Raw genomic sequence first — 18,415 nt, forward strand, 5'->3', positions numbered from 1 at the left:
AAATACTGCACTGCAAATTATAGGTATCTGTACTTTGCTTAAGTAGATTTTAATGTGGATACATTTTACTTTTACTTCACTACATTTGAAAGAAGGTATCTGTACTTTTCTACTCCCCTACATTTTGAACTGGATTGAAAAGTTAAAGTATTTTTGTTTGCTCTGGTATTGGTACTTTTACTTATGTAACTGCTCTTTGTCAGGCTGGCCTCAGTACGTGCGACTGAGGAGCACCCTGTTTGATACCGTGATCAGTAATTTAGGTGCTCCTCAGGGTACAGTCCTATCTCCGATCTTGTTCATTCTGTACACCTCTGATTTCCAGAACAACTCATGCCATCTGCAGAAGTTCTCAGTGGAGGGGTGGATTAGAGATGGACAGGACCAAGAGTAATAGACAGGACCAAGAGTACATGACACTGATTGCTAATTTTGTGGAGTGGTCCCTGGCAAACCATCTGCTCCTGAACATTGACAAGACCAAGGAACTGGTGATATACTTCAGGAGGAAGAGGGCACCTGTGGAGCCCATCACCATCCAGGGCCATACGGTGGAAATGGCAAACTGCTACTAGTATCTGGGCTGGACTGGAGGGACAATGTAGTAATGAGGTCTACAAGAAAGGCATGGGTAGACTCTACTTCTTGAAAAACCTCAGTGTGCGCTGCAAGTTGCTGGAGATTTTTGACCAGTCTGTGGCGGCCAGTGCCCTGTACTTCGCTGAGGTCTGCTGGGGGAGCAGAGTTCTAAGTTCTAAGCTTTGATGCATGACCTGTTCATATAGTAACAAGGAGAAAAAAGTATATGTGTCCTCTACAAAAAATAAGAGTGCAGACAACACATCGTTCTTTTAAGGAGGTGTTACATACAATTCAACAATTCAACACCAGTTTACGATTATTACCTTATTTAAAAGACCCATAATATTCCTTCATACAGTACTGTGATGATTACCTTTTGGTTGATCTGGTTAACCCAGGGGGAAGTGCAGTTACTCAGGTCTGGTCCTTGTGGGTCCCAGTATCCTTCAGGACCTTGACATAAATACGATGCCACACCTGGAAAAGAAAAACATTTAAGTCTTAAGTAACATAATACCTAACTAATTGAACTAATGGATGCTTCTTGAGAGGTGCAATCACCTGCTTTTATTGTTTAAAAATAAAACATCTTCATTAAAGACCTTGTCAGACAAATTGCCTATAGAGCCATTAAAAGTCAGACAGTGCAGAAGTGTGAGAACAGAGAGACACACACATACCCGCTGACGTGAGAAATAGAAAATAGCCAAATAGGTGCCAATTAAGATGGCCATAGTTGGATTCATCTCAAAAGGTCAAGCGAGGCTGGTTGAGAAAGTGTCACGTCTTCTGACAGAGCAGGACTTTATACATAGACGTTAGTGTGTATACTTTGTGAGAAAAAGAAAATCTGATATCCAAGTACCGGTATCTAAGTGCTATTGGAGTCGGGGAATGAGCACAACCCTTTTTGCTATCGATCGCCTTTCAAAAGTACATTCTATTCATGGGTTTCAGCTTGCTGTTATACTCTGCCATTTTGAGGACGGTTGGCCATTCAAAAGACACAATATTTAGTTTTAAATTGTTAATTGCTGTATCAACGGTGCTGAGAACAACCATTTTTGGTATCGATTGCCTTTGAAAAGTACATCCTATTCACGGGTTTCAACTTACTGTTATAAAGAGCCATTTAGAGGGCAGTTGACCATTCAAAACCTGGAATATCTTGTTTTTAATTGTTAATTGCTATGGCAACGGTCCTCTCTCTAGTGTTATGAAGTAACTGCATAAATACATGTACAGGAAATACGTCAGAATACAAATTTTGAGTAATTGTATTCCAGGACAGTTACTTTTTCATTTGATTGCGTACTTGATCATGCAACTTAGGCTTCAAACTGTGTGATATTATTGTGAAAAATAGAACACACTGCTAGTAAGTGCATGTAAGTTATTTTTTTTCTTCTTCTTCAATCAGTGAAAACAAACATAATCCTAATCCTATGTTGCGTTTTTACACTATAATTCAAATGCAACTCAATGTTAAAGTATTCCAAGTATTACAGTACAGTACTCTGATTGGACAATGTATAAAAAAAAATACATTTTCAAAGGTTGCTTCCCATCACTGCACATGGATAGTATATTGTGTTGCTCCCTGGTCAACGAATAAAGACACGATACTGATCAATGACGTTTCCCTGTTTCATTTTCTATCGGTTCAATCAATAATACTGTTCAGCCCTGCGAGGCAACTATTGGTTATATGTTGTAATTTACTATGTTGAAAGCTCACACGTGCTGGGAATAGATCTGTTTCATTTGATTGTGGATTTGATTCTATCAATTTTGTAAATTTACCAAAATTAACCATTCATTCATTCATCTGACCCTGAAAACCAGCTATTATAATCAAAATATGATAAAACGTATAATTGCGTTGTAATGTAGCCAATCCGTTGCTAAATGATCAGTTCACCTTACATTGACTGGCCACTATATTTACAGAGCTGCCAAACAAACTGACTTTAAATCGCCCTTCCTTGTACTTAAAGGTACGTTGAGTGTTAGTGGACGAGACAGCTAACATTAGCAGATATAAATTTTGATTGACACATAATTTCCTTCCTGCAGTACACCGCGGACAGCCTTACGTTTGATGGGTTTATAAGATAAGGGACTCTATTGCCGGGTGAAGGAGAGAGAGAGGACGGAGGGGGATTTTCAAAGCCGCGTGGAGCAAAAATGGCGTCTGTGTCAGTGTCGTCTGAAGAGCTGCGTGTCTTTGAAGAGCGGGCGGAGGAGGTGGGGTAGCCCGGCTTCATATGACGGCTGTTACGGAGGTCTCTGTGGGTTTGCGCCGGCGTAACCCGTTAATGAAGTGTGTATGCATGCGTGTGTGTGAACCCGAAATGAAAAGGAGAAGACGACTTTGAGAGAGCACTGCGGGATCCGGACTAGGGTGACTCCACTGATGCAAAAATCATGAAAGAGAATCCGCTAAGCTCCTAAACTACACTTTTAATTTGTCCTTTGAATGCCATGCTGGTGTTACTAGACATATTCATCAATAAAAAAGCACCAAATTTGAGTAAAATGCAAAATTAAATTATATTAAAATTCCCAATATCTTTAAAGTCGTTGCATCATCTTTCTGACTCTATAATAAATATATTTTAAAAGTATCCACTTGCTCAAGAGAACGTAAATCTGCCTGTAGCTTTATCAAGGCTGGAGTTAAAAAGCCATTACCGTTGATGCTAATTATGTATAATTTGCTCTGAAAGTATAGTTTCTTACAAATGTGAATGCCGTCCTGAAAGGGAATTTACACCGTACTTTTAATTAGCCCTAAGTTCTCCTTTGAAGCCTGTTACTACGTATGCATCAATAAGAAAGATTAACACAATGGGGTGGCATGTTAAATTCAATTCTCGATTGGTTTAAACGTGTTGCACCATCTTTCCAAGTTAAAAATATATGGATATTTAAAATGCGTGGAAGTACAAGGAATTTTTATATAATTGCTCAAGACCACTGGTGGAATATAATGAAGTACAAGTAGTAAAGTGCTGCACTTAAGTATAAATTGTAGGTACCTGTACTTTACTTGAGTACATTGTGGATACTTTTTTATTTATTTCACTACATTTGAGAGCAGGTATCTGTATTTTCTAATCCACTACATTTCTGAACTCGACTGAAAAGTAAATGTATTTTTTGTTATTGTTTGAGACCTGCTGAAAAGTTTGAGAATTTATTTTTAACACGTTCGTAGTTTGCACAAACAAAAATATACAAAAAAATAAAAGCAGCTAGGAAAAAAAAAATGATTCAGTTGTTTCTATTGAACAAAATTCAGCACAAAATCTGAATCAAAATCACTACATTTGAAGCTTCTTAGGTCTCCAAAGCTGCACAAAATACTTTTATCTTTTACTCTTCATTTTTTCTATTTTTTTCATTCATTTCATTCATTTTTCTATCTATTTTTTGAGTACTTCCTCCATAACTGCTCAAAACAATATAAAACTATCATATTCCTCGGCATTTATCAAGGCCAGAGTGAGGAGGACTAGTACTAATAATGGAATAACGCTTCTCCAAATGTAAAATATCTTACAACTGGGCCAGACTACATATATTAAACAAGACTATCCTGTACCTACTTTTCTGTTACTTTTTGTTACTTGTGTTCAAAATAAAAGGTAAAATAATGGTTGTTGTTCTAGCCTTAATCCAGATATACCCTTCTAGATGTTTCCTCTAATAAAAATCTCTATGAAGATTAAAATATTTTGCCTATAAATTGAAAGTGAAATTGCTGGCTATTGCTTTTGCCTGAAATGTTCCACAGTACGGCATTAAACGTACGTGTTTTTATTGCAGTAAAAAACACGCATTGTTGTCATCTGCACAGACGCGACATGCAACTCGGGCTGGTAGCATCACCTGCTGGTCTCCACGGAGATATATGCGTGAATGGCCGTCCTGTGATTCCGTGAAAAGCAATAACATCTCCATGGAGACAGATGAACGCCCTCCACCAGAGCTATTAAACATTAGATTTGCGTATATGCTGTTTAAGTATACAACACTATATGTACTTAAATACTTTTACAATTCCAAAAGATTCTATAAGGAAATACATAGGATCAGAGCAAAGCACAGGCGCCGCTGGAGTGATACTAATACAAATGTCTTTACCCGCTAATTAATTACACCAATTGAATCCTCCGAGACGAGGCATAAATAAGGCTGCGTGTCGTGCTAGTTACCGCGTGCCATGTGGATGTAATGCAGGGCTATCTTTAGCTTTAACAGCATCAGGGAGTTGTGAGTAAGGCAAAGAACGCGATGCTGCAGGAAATAAGAAAATCAAGGAAAGATATAAGGAGTTGTTTTCTTCAGATGAATATGAGAAAGAAGTTTGAGAGAAGATGTATTTGCTTAAGCGCTGGTAATTCAAACTATAATTGTACTTTGAAATAAATGTCAAGATATTTTTGCTTTTGTTATTATTGCAAGTACTTTGGTTGCTTTGGTTGTCTATATCATCAATAATGCAAAAATATTTCACATGTTTATGTTTAAAATATTGGTACTACGACGTCCATTAACGCAAAAACTACCTTTATGACTATTTTACTTGGGTTAATTATTCTTACAAAAAGGCAATCACTCCAACTATTTCAATAAACTTGTCCTGATAATTATATTTATTAATTTGATTTAATAATAATATTTTTAGGTAGGGTTAAAAAAATAAAAAAATAAAAAAAAATTAAAAAAAATAAAAATCAATAACCATCTATGAATTGGTACTAAAACTAATATAAAAACTATAATCATTGGAAAAGGTATTTATTTTGCAGAAATTACAGATTTGTGCTAAAATGAAGCCTAAACATACTCCCTTTAAATCGTGTTCCGTTCATTTAAAGTGTTTTTCATTATTAGCGTGGTCTCAGAATCTATATCCAGCACCAAGACTCTCAAAACCTGACGATATTTTACTATCGTGACTGCACTTGAGCGCAGTACCTATCGTTCCAGGAGGGCAGGGCATCTTGGCCACCAGCCCCTGTTTGGTCTTGGGCCAGGAGACGTCCATCATGACCATGGGGCTGCAGAACTCCGCCCTCATGTTGGGCAGGTTGGACGACGGCGGCAGCCTGTCCTCTTCCTCGGGATCCAGACCCTCCACCACCGTCTGCACCGGGGCCACTGGTGTAGACGTGGTGCGGGCCCAGTAGGGTACCGGGGTGGTCGTGGTGGTGGAGGTGCTCGCTCTGGTCGTGGTGGTCGTCATGGTAACGGTGTTGGGGCGAGCGGAGGTGCGGCTGGTGGTGGTGGTGGTGTCCATGTAAACCATAATGGAGGAGGAGGATTCTGCAAATGAAACAGACAGTACAGTGTGAATATTAATATCAGCTTGTGAGTTTGGCGATATAATTCACAACGGCAGATTTTATTTAAAAAAAAAAAACAGTTCATTCAGAATACTCCAATATGCAATACTTCTAAGATCTGTCTCTATGAATAAAAATGGGCAAGTTGACATTCAGCAGCAGTAAAAAGAAGTGTTTGAACTGCAAGAACTTTCAACTACAAGTAGATTTCAATAGATTAGATTGTACTGTATTATAATTGTACAAAATACAATGAAACTTCAATGTAGCAAAACAGCAGTAGCTAAAATGACTAAGTGGGATAACTACTCCAGCTTATACTACTGTGACTACTTCTTCGGAGTGGTCACTCTGAGGAAGACCACTAGTGAGCAGTCCAAACTGTCAGGTATGAAAACAAACTAAACCTTAGTTTGGAAAAATAATCTATAAATTAACAGAAGACAAAACGAACCTCATTGGACAAACAGGGTAATTCATTGACATTGTTTCTTGTTCAATATTGAGAAATACATATGTACTGTACACTACCAGTCTATACAGTTTTTCACCTGTGTTTCTTCTGTATTTCCATGACAATTTACACTGAAGAGTCTCACTGAAGAGATCAAAACTATGAATAGACACATACGGAATACAGTTGTCCCTCGCTATATCGTGGTTCACCTTTCGTGGCCTCGCTGTTTTGCAGATTTTTTTTAGTAATTTGGCATGCTTTTTTTTTTTTTTTTTTTTACAGCATATGAGTGTGCATTGTGTTCTGCATCCTGATTGGCTAAGGGACTGTAGACCATTGTCCATCAGTCTCCTCCGTGCCGTGTCTCCTGTACAGTACAGAATGCGTTCAGACAAGTCTACATAAATGCTGGATCGCAGTGTGACTCTGAAGTGCTGTATGTTTGCAAGGTTTCTCCCCGACAAAACCCACAATGTCGATGAAACGTTTCGCACCGACAACGGCGCCTACGAAGGTTTGAACTTTGAGAGTGTTTAAACAAGAGAGAAATGTGTGAAAATGTTAATACCTGTCTGAGAAAAGTGTATAAAGTGTGTGGTGAGGGGTTTTACAGCTGCAAAACATATATAATAGTTAACTATTATGGGTTATTTTTAGAACTTTACCTCTGCGATAAACGAGGGACCACTGCATAGTAAACAAAAAATCTACTCAAAATAACTCAACTTGTTTCAGATTTTAGATTCTTGAAAAGAACCAACTTATCATTGCTTTTGACAATTGGCATTTCATGAACCTGACCTGGCACGCTTCTGAAGTGAAAATCATTTGAGGAGTCTTCATCACAAAGCTCAATGAGAGAAGGCCAAGGGTTTGTGGCAATTTCAACAAAGTGAAGGTTGGGTTTGCTTTTTTCCCTTTGCTACATAATTCCATATACCTTACTTTATATATATGATGTCTTTTGTATGTATGTAAAATATAGTAAGTAGTAAAGGTAAAGAAAAACACCATTAAATGAGATGGTGTATTCAAACATTTGACTAAGAGATGTACATAACAGTATATAACGCAGCAATTGAAACAAAAATAAATAAATAAATGAATAAAGATCTAATACAAAACTCATATTGAGACTGGATCGTGTTTCTTTTTCAGTTTGATGTGGCAGGTGTGACTTTGCATCACATTCACAGTGTAGTACTCCTGGAGCCCCACTGGCACAGCAGCAAACACACACAGGCCCCTGCTGAGCTTTCTAAAAGTAGCTGTTGACATGGGCCAGTCTCACTTATGCTCAATAACTGTGTGTTGTGGGCACATGTTCTTTCTATGTCAACCGTCTATTTCTTATGTGTGAGTCTTCCTGTGGGGGGCACTGTAGGAGGCATCAGCCGGTGTGCCCTTCGGAGACGGGCATCAGAACACGTTGACTCACTTTGTATGAATGAATAGTGGATATAGTAGAAAAAAGCAGAATCTATTTTAACTCTAGTAGACTTAGTTTGGACCTGTTCAAGTCCTGGTTTAGTCCCGGTCAACTCTTGGTCCAGTTTTATATTTTTCTCATTATATGGATGTGGGGTGTGTATGGCACAAGTGTGATTGCGTCCTATCTGAATTGGGACATTCTGACCATTTTTACTAGTAAAAGTGAGTTTTTCTTTCCCTTTATCTGTCAGATCCTCTCAGTATTTAGCGCAGTTTAAGATTAGACCAAAAACACACCTCATCTCCCTGGCATTTAATACTAGCTACACAGGGTATCTTGGTGTTTTATTGTTCTTTGCTTTTGTATCATATTATCTGTATAGTTTTTGTTTTTTCTTGACTTTTATGTGTGGTCAGCTGAAGTTGTTTTTAAATGTGGTATAGGTAACAAAATAAAAGTAGTCAAGTGCTGTACTTAAGTAGACTTTTTAGGTATCTGTACTTTACTTAAGAATAAATAAACAACCAAATAAAATGGAACTGTATATTTATGTATACTGTTGAGAACATACACTGAAATGAAATGGATTTAATTTTGATTCTAACTTTCTACCCATAATCTGATGTGCTGTAAATGGTAAAACAATAAATCATCACTGAGGGCAAGGTGGTATTTTGTCCAAGAACATGACAGTATTCATCTGAGGGAGCAAGAATTTCGCTGCCAACCTGTGGGTCCAGTTCCATATTTTTCCCCAATTTGGATGAGGTGTGTGTGTGTGTGTGTGATTCCATTCTATCTAAATTGGTACATTCTGACCATTTTTACTAGTAAAGCTGAGTCTTTCATTCGCTCTGCCTGTCAAATCCTCTCAATATTTAACACAAACTAGACTGAAAACACACCTCCCTGGCATTTAATACTAGCTAGACATGATATCTTTGTGTTTTATTGCTCTTTGCCCATATATCATATCATCTGTATATTTTTATTTTTATTGATAAATACAACTGAAATGAATGTCTTTGGTTTAAAGGGTCATACTACACCATTTTCTGATCTATGTTATGTTATTTCCTCATCACTAACATACCTGGAGTATTTCATTCGCACATGTTTGACACACGAATCCCACATATTTTTTCTCTGTTCCAAGTTGTGATGTCATGTGGGAATACAGGAAGTGCTGAAATGTCATTTTAAACTCCATACACCTTCACTAGAATCATTTGGATGATTTCAGTCCTCGAATTGCCAATCTCTACTGAAGTAAAAGGTAAAAAGTAGCTCTTAACTGGAAAACTACCACTTTGTGACATCACAAGGTGTAACGGAGCGTTTTCAGCTTTAGAAATGTAGACAGACTAATAATAAAGGATTACTCAAACATGCGTAAATGAAACAAAACACAACTCCAGGTATGTTTCTGACAAGGTAACAGCATTGTAGCATGGCTTAAAGCTCACAAGAGTCCATTTTGTGTAATATAGGAACATTAAGGTTTAATTTTGTTCCAGGTACACCAGCAGTACTATCGCTATAAACGTATTACCTTACCATGTCTGTAATTATAGAAAAGTAGTATTATAACCCGAGCCCACAATACCACAGGAAGGCTATTTGATATTCATTGTCTGCTTATTGTAAAGATACAATCAGAATGACAGAAGTGACGAATAGCCCCAGCCTCTAAATGACAGGAGAGTAAAACGAAATCTAATGAGGGTCGATTTTAGGTTGGCAGCTGTAATGGATGTCACGCATCAAGAGAGCTCAGATAACAGCCATAACCTGCGAGAGGCCACTTTGCTAATTTTTGTTTAGCCTGATCTCTCTCTCTATGCTAAATCCAAAACCATAAGTCACCGAATTCCCATTGGGATTTGAGTAAAACAATCCAAATTACTATCAGTGGTTGATGCATTTAAGAGCGAACAGCAGCCAGGAACGGCTAAGGTTGATTAAATGGGTTGCCATCACAGCGAGAGCCGAAGGTTGATTGAGCATTTGTTTTCGCAAGCAAAGAAAATAATTTGTTGTGTGTTTTAGGATCCACGGGTGTTTTGGATTATCCTGTTGTAGCGCTCTATCAGGAGTACATCTAGCTCATTGGTTATAACTTACCCAGCTAAATCACACAGTTTTAGGTTTAATTAAGGGATTACGACGCTATTTGTTGAGTGGATTAAGTAAGTAGTCGAAAACCTCTGAAACGTAGCTAGTTAGAAAGGCCTTAACCAGTGTTGAAAAGTAGCAAGTGAGTGCTGTACTTAAGTCGAATTTTTAGGTATCTGTACTTTACTTAAGTACATTTTACAGTAAATAATTAAAACGAAACTGTATATTGAAATGAAATTGCTTTTTGGTTCTAACTTTCTACCCATAATCTCATTTGTTGTAAATGGTAAACCTTCACATTTTTATATAGCGCATTTCCTTAAGTGTCTTGTCCAAGAACACAACAACTGCATTCATCTGTGGGAGCTAGAATCGCACCGCCAACCTGTGGGTCGGTGGATCTGACGTCTCAACCAATGATGTTTATGTAGAGACTGGGATTCGAACCGCCAACCTTCGGATCAACGATCAGACACACTACCAAACTGAGCTACTACTGTCTTGTATATGGTTTAAATAAAAAATCTACAATGGCGACTTTTCACGCACTAATAAAACGTGACAGTCGGATATTATTTTTCGAATCACCAAACGTCACCACCGCCAAACGTAATACGAACAGATCATCCATATGTTTGTGCGTTTAAATGGAAGCGTATTCGTGACACCAATCAAAGCTATGGGAAACTCTGACTCGGCCTTATGATTTGAATCAACGTTGTGTGATTGGCTTAACTTTTGCAGACAATGAGATCCAAGTTTACATCTGGTAATCTGTTTTACGGTTCGTAGACGTCCAGATGGGTTTAGAAAATCAGGGACGTGCTATGGGGGTTGGTGGCTTCATCTGCAATCAAGAGCCACATCTGTAGTCAAAGTACTGATTTCTGATGATCTCTTCCATCATACCGTAGAATCATTTTATGGGATGTTTTTGTCCACAAGCAGAAAGTGTTTCCGACAGGTTAGACTACTCATTTCACAAGTTAACACAATTCTAATTACAATTTTACAAAAAAGTATTACGAAGCTGTTGTTTTTTCCAATATTTTTTCAATTAGTCTTTCAGAGTTTATCATTTTACTTCCAGATTGGACGCGGGCAACAGATATGACATACATAGACGTTCCATGATTGTTACCTATAGCAACCATAACATTAACAAGTGTGAAAATTGTGAGTGTTTGTCCACTGATCTGAAGGTTGGTGGTTCGAATCGCGCTCTCGTCATAAAAATCCTTGGTTGAGCGGGCAGATCCACTGACCCACAGGTTTGCGGTGTGATTCCAGGTCCCACAGATGAATGCAGTCGCTGTGTCTTTGGGCAAGACACTTAACGTACCTCACCCTCAGTGTCTGCGTACATTGGTGTATAAATGGATGAGTGTTTCCTTTATGTAAAGAGCTTTGAGTGGCTTGAAGATGGAAGGATTAGACAAATATATAAACAATTACACATTTATTTTGTTAAATGATTTAATTCAAGAGAAAATTATGAGTTTTGGATGGAATTTTTGTGTTTTGGTTTTAGAACTCACCACTACGTCCTGTATTTTTGTACTTTTCTTCGCAACTTTCCACAATCTGCTACTTCACTGTACAACTACGATAATAATAATGGAACCAGAAGAAAAACATGAAAACCTGTCATATGCACTTTAAATACCAACAAAGACATGCAGCAGGCCGGTCGAACCAGAAAGAAAAGACTGTCCTTGCGCGTAAAGTTGTGTATTTTTCTACAGGATGAGCAGAAAAGTAGCAGAAAGCAGCCGGCCACTCTCGCCTTGGAGACAACACAAGGACATTTTGTTTTGCTTTGCCAGCTCTTCCGATCTATCCAAACGGCGAGGGGAGTAAACAAGTTCAAGAACAAGCATTGTGCAACATTTGGGTATGCGCACAAGGACTCTCTCCGCTGACCTCCAAATCTGAATATGAATGTCCAAAGCGTTTGTATCTGTACCAAAAAAAATACAAAACAGATTTGACCTCCAAATCTTTCAAATCTGCCCTTTGCGGCATGTTTCTATGTTGAACCAAAATATGGTCAAAAGAAAACTGCTGTAACCATCGATTTATTATACGTACAGTACAACATCTGACCTACGGAGTGCTCTGTATTAAAGGATACATTTTAAAGTGATTGTAGTATTCAAAGTTTATAGCTTCACTAATTGCCTCTTTATATTTTCAACAATGGTTTCTCAGCTTTGTCAACTGGTTCAAGGAATAAAATATAATTAAAAAACTATTACAATTCTGAAAAGCTTTTAGTTATGCCCTCAGACTTTAACTCAAGGGTAACAGACATTCTTGCTGGAGACTGACAAAGGCAAGGCGGGAAAAATCTACGGTATTGGACCCTCAGACCATCATTAATAACCCAGACGCTATATTCATGCATGGGAAAGATTTATTAAGTGTCTTACCCAAGGACACAACATCAGCATTCACTAGTTTGGAGTTGGGATTGAATTGATCACCTTCGAGTTGGTCGGTGAACGTGCAACCACTGTCAGCGTAGGAGCCAGAGTTGCTATGGTGATTTGCATGGAGGAAGAAGATGATGTTGATCTTTCAAATTAAAATGACTAAAAAACAAATAAATAAAATGTTCAACGACTAATTTCTAGGAGTGGGACGAGACATGATTTCTACAAGACGAGATGAGATATGAGATTCAGTCCACGAGAACGAGACTCTGAGGAAACTTTGATGAGATTTTGACGATTTTGTTCCTCCTTTCTCCATTTTGGTCTCATGTTTTTATTTACTATTTCGGCAGTCTTTGTACTTTGTTGTGAGCACTTCTTTCAGGAACTATAACTTCTCAAAAGGTGTAACTAAGCGGTATGATATATGGAAATAAATTGGTGAAAATCTTGGTCATTTTCCACGTGTACACAGTCTTACAGCAATTTTATCTCACAAGATCTTGTCCTATTCATGTTTTCCTGTCCTGTACCAAGATTTAGGTAGAATGTTGCATAGTTTTCCCTAATTTGATAAGTTTATACACTTAGTTCCCAGTTGAATGCAGGCAGTAAATGTGACACTCGATAATTTACACAGTTATTATAAAACAAATACAAATATGCCAAGAACTTAGGTGAATACTTAAATAAACCTTGCGTGGTTTTGTTATGGGGTGTCCCTGTAACCATTGGTGTAACGTAACAAAGTAAAAGTAGTAAAGTACTGTACTTAACTAGATTAGAAAATGAATATGTTTTACTTTTACACTAATTTTGAGAACAGGTATCTGTACTTTCTACTCCACTACATTTTTGAACAGGACTGAAAAGTAAAAGCATTTTTTATTATCATTTGAGACCTGCTGAAAAGGCTGAGAGGATTATTTTTAACATGTTTGCAGTTTGAGCAAGCAAAAAAAATAAAAAAAATAATAATTCAATTGTTTCTGTTGAACAAAATTCAGCACAAATCTTTATCAAAATCAATACATTTGAAGCATTATTACACCTCAAAATCAGCGCGCAGTACTTTTACTTTTTACTCTTTAAATGCATTTTTTTATCAGGTACATTAATACTTTTACTTAGGTAGATTTTTTTCAAGCGATACTTTTACTTGAGTATGTTTTTTGCTCTGCTATCTGTAGTTTTACTTCATAAAATTGAGTACTTCTTCCACCACTGCCAATGTATTTTTGCTCTACCTATATTTTATCATCTTTTTTTTTCAACTCTTCTTCACAACCTGCCACTAGACTGATGTAATAGTGATCAACAGTTAAGATATGTATTAATATTTATAAGTATTATCACACAAAACACAATAATTAAAAACATGAGACCAAAATGGACTACATATGTATGTCACAAATATGGCCTATATATATGTTTCACTGACAGAAAGCACAAGGTTCCCCATTACACTTGGCTTCTAATGCACAAAAATCCTTCTCACTAAACACATTTCCGCTACCGCCACCGTCGTCCAAGCACACAGCGCTTTGTGTCTCATTTCAAAGTCTCCATTCCTCACTAATTAGCCTCTCTGTCTGCATCCCAGGGCCTCCGCAATTAGATAAGCCTTACTCAACTTCGCTCCGGGACAAAAATATTAAATTAAATAAAAAATACAGCCGTTATGAAATGGATCCGGCTTATAGGGGTTGCTATTTCCGCACCGAGAGGAGGGAAATCTTGCAGAGTCAAGATCAAAAGATGTGAGCAGGGATTTTGGGGCTAAAAATGAAACGTTGCAGTCACCCCACCAGTCAACCTCCCAATATTCAGTTGATTAAAATGTAAAAGGCCATGGTTATATAACACTTTTCTACTTCTAATGAACCACAACATCAATAATAATATTGTTTATCGTGACAAAAAAGTGATAAAAATCATTCGTGGGACATTTTATAGGTTGTTTAAAGGTCCATATTACGCAATTTTATGATGTATGTCAGGGGTGTCAAACTCATTTTCACAGAGGCCACATGTAACTTTAGATGTAACTTTAAGACCAGATGTAACTTTAAGACAGTATAAATGTAACCAAATGTAATGCAAAATAAATGCAACTACTTTATAATCTTGTTAATTAACCGTTTCTATATTTATTACTGATCCAAGTTACAAATATTGCATATCAGAATCAGGATTCGCATAGATATGAAAAAATGGCTGTGCAACTGTGTATCTCCTGATAAACTAATATTTAAAGACAATCATAATTTTTAATTTACCTTGTTGCGGGCCACATAAAATGACATGGCGGGCCACATTTGGCCCACGGGCCCTGACTTTGATCACTATGTGATCTATGTTATAATGCTGTTTCCTCATTCTCAGTTCTTCAATCTCTACTGAGCAAAAGGTAAAAAGGTAGCTGTTAACTACCACTTCGTGACATCACAAGGTGCAACAGAACATTTTGAGCTTTGGAGCTGTGGACAGACTAATAAACCAGGATTACTTAAACATGTGTGAATGAAACAAAACACAACTCCAGGTATGTTTTTGAGGAGGCAAGGACATTATAACATGGCTTAAAAGTGTCAATTTTGTGTAATAAAGGACCTTTAACTATCATAATATTAAAATTATAAATATTACTATACAAAAAATGTTTAAACTGTCAGTAATTCTAATAATTATCGTCAATTTTGTCCCATTTCTAGTACCCACACACCCATTCATAGACATAAACACTCAAGAAGGGTTAAGTGTCTCGCCCAAGGACACAACAACACTACGTACCAGTTCGAGCTGGAATCGTCCCTAAGTGAATCCACATTACATTATATTTTTGTCAATATCACCCATCCCACTTTGGATATTCTCAAGCCTTTCCTTGATCTTAACAGATTTGGGGCAGTCTTTGCTCCCCACATGTATCATAAGTATTGCCAGTTCACTGATCCCTTCCTTGGATCATTTTCAATGGATAAAGACCACTGCAGACTGGGAGATGCACACTTGGAGATGCTCTGATCCACTCATCCACAGCCAACACAATTTTGCACCGGTTTTATACTTGCTTAAATCTCCTTCCAAGTTTTTGTTTTTAATTATTTGCAACATTTGGCATATTGAGGTCAAATAATCAAAGAAAAACTATATATGATTTTTTTTTTTTTTACTTTCTATGTTTTTAAGTGGTATTTTTGTTTTGTTAGGACAATGCCGATTTGGGGACTTGGAGATTTGGGGATAAAGATGGCTTGTGTAAAGTAACAATGGGCGACAGTAGCTCAGTTGGTAGAGTTCGCCCACTGATAAGAAGGTTGGCAGTTCCAGCTCCGACAGATGGATACTGTTGTTGTGTCTTTGGGCAAGACACATGCTATCTGCGTACATTGGTGTATGAATATGTGTGTGAATGGGTGAGTCCTTGACGTAAAGTGGTTTGAGTACCTTGAAGGTGGAAAAGCGCTATATAAAAATCTGACTATTTACCGGGGAAAATTAATACGATAATTATATATACTACATCCCGGAAGCAAAAGTCAAAAAGTGAAAAATAAAATTTGCCAACAAAGGAACATTCATCCATATTTTCATCTTCATACCCAACATCATCAAACTTTATGTTGAGACTCAGTTATCAAGAATATTACATGTACTTCAAAATTAGAACAATAGTTAATCTCGAGGCACAAAGACCGGCTCATCGATTTTGTCCTTCACCGGATCAATAAACGTCTCGTATAATGGCATGACTCACTCAGCTCCTGCATACGCTTATCAACTCTTTAATGCTTCTGACACCTGATCCCTGCAAAACACTGGATACATACGAGCGGCTCGAAATGCAGCCGTGATAAAAGCTTAGTGTCGTTACATGGAACCTTTTGGTGGCAGCCTCACAAACTAGGGATGGATGATATGTTGGTACCAGTATCGATGGTATCGACGGGATTGTCCAGATATCTGTATTGATCCAACATTGAACATTTTGCAGATATTTGGCACTGATATATATTTTTAAGCAGTATTAGTCTGTACTGTGTAATTGAGAGTAATAAAGAACAGAAAAAAGCAAAAAAAAAACCACAATCATGCAACAAATTACTACAAATAAATAACAGTAGTGACAGTAGAGTGTTGGTCCACCCATTCAAAGGTTGGTGGTTCAGCATAAACATCATTGGTTGAACGGTCACATCTATAGACTCACAAGTTGGCGGTGCAATTCCAGCTCCCACAAAATGAATGCTGTTGTTGTGTCCTTGGGCAAGACAGTTAATCCACCTCACCCTCAGTGTCTGTGTACACTGGTGCATGAGTGTGTGTGAATGCGTGAGTGTCTTGAAGGTGGAAAAATGCTATAGAAAAATGTGTGTTTTGACATTTAAATGTTATTCAAAAGCGAAAAGTTAATTTTTAAACTTTACAATAAATGTACCTACATTTATGGGCCTTGCTATGCCCTATCGGGAAATTTTGTCCATCGGCCAAAGCAGAGAGACAAACTGCAAAACACTGTATATATTGAAATTACATTCAGTCAATATCTATTTTTATATAACACATTGGTTTGTAGGCCCTTATGTTAGCACAGCTTACAGTTTGCCGTTATTGTGTGTTGTTTTATGTCACATCATATTGATAAAGCAAGTTCCTATAGTTTGTGAATTTTGCTTTAGGCCTGTCACGTTAATTCTTGATGTTCTTCTCAACTTCTCGTTCAATATATGAAAGGTGGAGCTATTTTTCTGAGGGGTCAATATTTATCGAGTGTACTTTTCCTTTGCACTACTGGGAAATTTTTGGTTGCTTATTTAAGCTGTGAAAGGCTGAATTATTAACTTCTATGACTCATTTCAGATGCAAAATAAGTGCGTAGCTCATTATTTTTTGAAACAATGTTGTGGATTTAGATAGATACATTGCCTGGCCAGAAAACAAAGTCACCACAAAAAACAGGTCACACACTCTATTATTTCGTTGTTCCACCTTTAGCTTTGATTACGTCACACATTCTCTGTGGCATTGTTTCGATTTCGCTTCTGCAATGTCACAAGATTTATTTCCATCCAGTGTTGCGTAAATTTTTCACCAAGATGTTGCATTGGTGATGGTCGAGTCTGGTCGCTGTACAAAGCCTTCTCCAGCACATCCCAAAGATTCTCAATGGGTTTAACCTCTGGACTCTGTGGTGGACAATCCATGTGTGAAAATGATGTCTCATGCTCCTGAGCCACTCTTTCACAATTTGAGCCCGATGAATCCCGGCATTGTCATCTTGGAATATGCCCGTTGATGGAATAACCTGGTCATTCAGTATATTCAGGTGTCAGCTGATCTCATTCTTTGAGCACAGACTGTTGCTGAACCTAGACCTGACCAACTGGAGGAGGCTCGTGCCATTTGCTTAGTTAAATCCAGGTGACAACTTTTTTTTTTTTTTGGCCTGGCAGTGTATAAGGCAATGTCCACCAGTAATTTAACCAATATACATTTAGAATAGTTTTGTGGTTTAAATGTGGCCTTGGGTTATTGTGTCAGTGGCATAAATCTGTTTCAATACTATGGTTTATTGTCTATACGTACTTCAGCGATATATCGAACTTCAAATTGAGTTATCCTGCCGGGCCTACTCACCGACAACAGTACGAATTTTCATATCGGCTCTAAATATACTCATAACACCGTATCACAAACCTATCTTTGATCGTAGCCTCAGACAGGGGTTAGGAGGGAGGAGGAAGAGGAGGGGGTAAATTATGCAGCCAGACATCCGGTAATGCCTCGATATCATCTGACATGATGAGGGCCGTAATGGATGGGAGCTGTGCATTGTTTGGCAATTAATTTCTCATTCCCCCCGCGCTCCGTACTGCGACTGGAGAGGGCATCTTTGGAGGTCAGTCAGTACCGGGAGAGTGCGCGCCGCTCATATATATGCACAGAGATACGTCGGTCTGTTTGAATTCAAATGACAGCGGCAATGTGCGAGAGACTGGAGCCAGACCTGTGCTTGTAAACGTGCACCCGAGAC

General features: G+C 37.8%; 1 protein-coding gene across 8 annotated transcripts in view; it reads right to left on the minus strand.

Moving 5' to 3' along the window:
* Positions 1–18,415, minus strand: part of LOC117385965 (adhesion G protein-coupled receptor L3-like) — a 339,155-nt gene that overhangs the window by 99,341 nt on the left and 221,399 nt on the right. For all 8 annotated transcript variants that reach the window (XM_055229021.1, XM_055229023.1, XM_055229022.1 and 5 more), the window contains 2 exons: positions 5,569–5,916; positions 956–1,059 (listed from right to left, as the gene is read on the minus strand). In XM_055229021.1, coding sequence (XP_055084996.1) covers positions 956–1,059; positions 5,569–5,916 — 452 coding nt within the window. The remainder of the gene's footprint in view (positions 1–955; positions 1,060–5,568; positions 5,917–18,415) is intronic.

The sequence above is a fragment of the Periophthalmus magnuspinnatus genome, chromosome 18 (assembly GCF_009829125.3).
Source record: "Periophthalmus magnuspinnatus isolate fPerMag1 chromosome 18, fPerMag1.2.pri, whole genome shotgun sequence".
Classification (NCBI taxonomy): domain Eukaryota; kingdom Metazoa; phylum Chordata; class Actinopteri; order Gobiiformes; family Gobiidae; genus Periophthalmus; species Periophthalmus magnuspinnatus.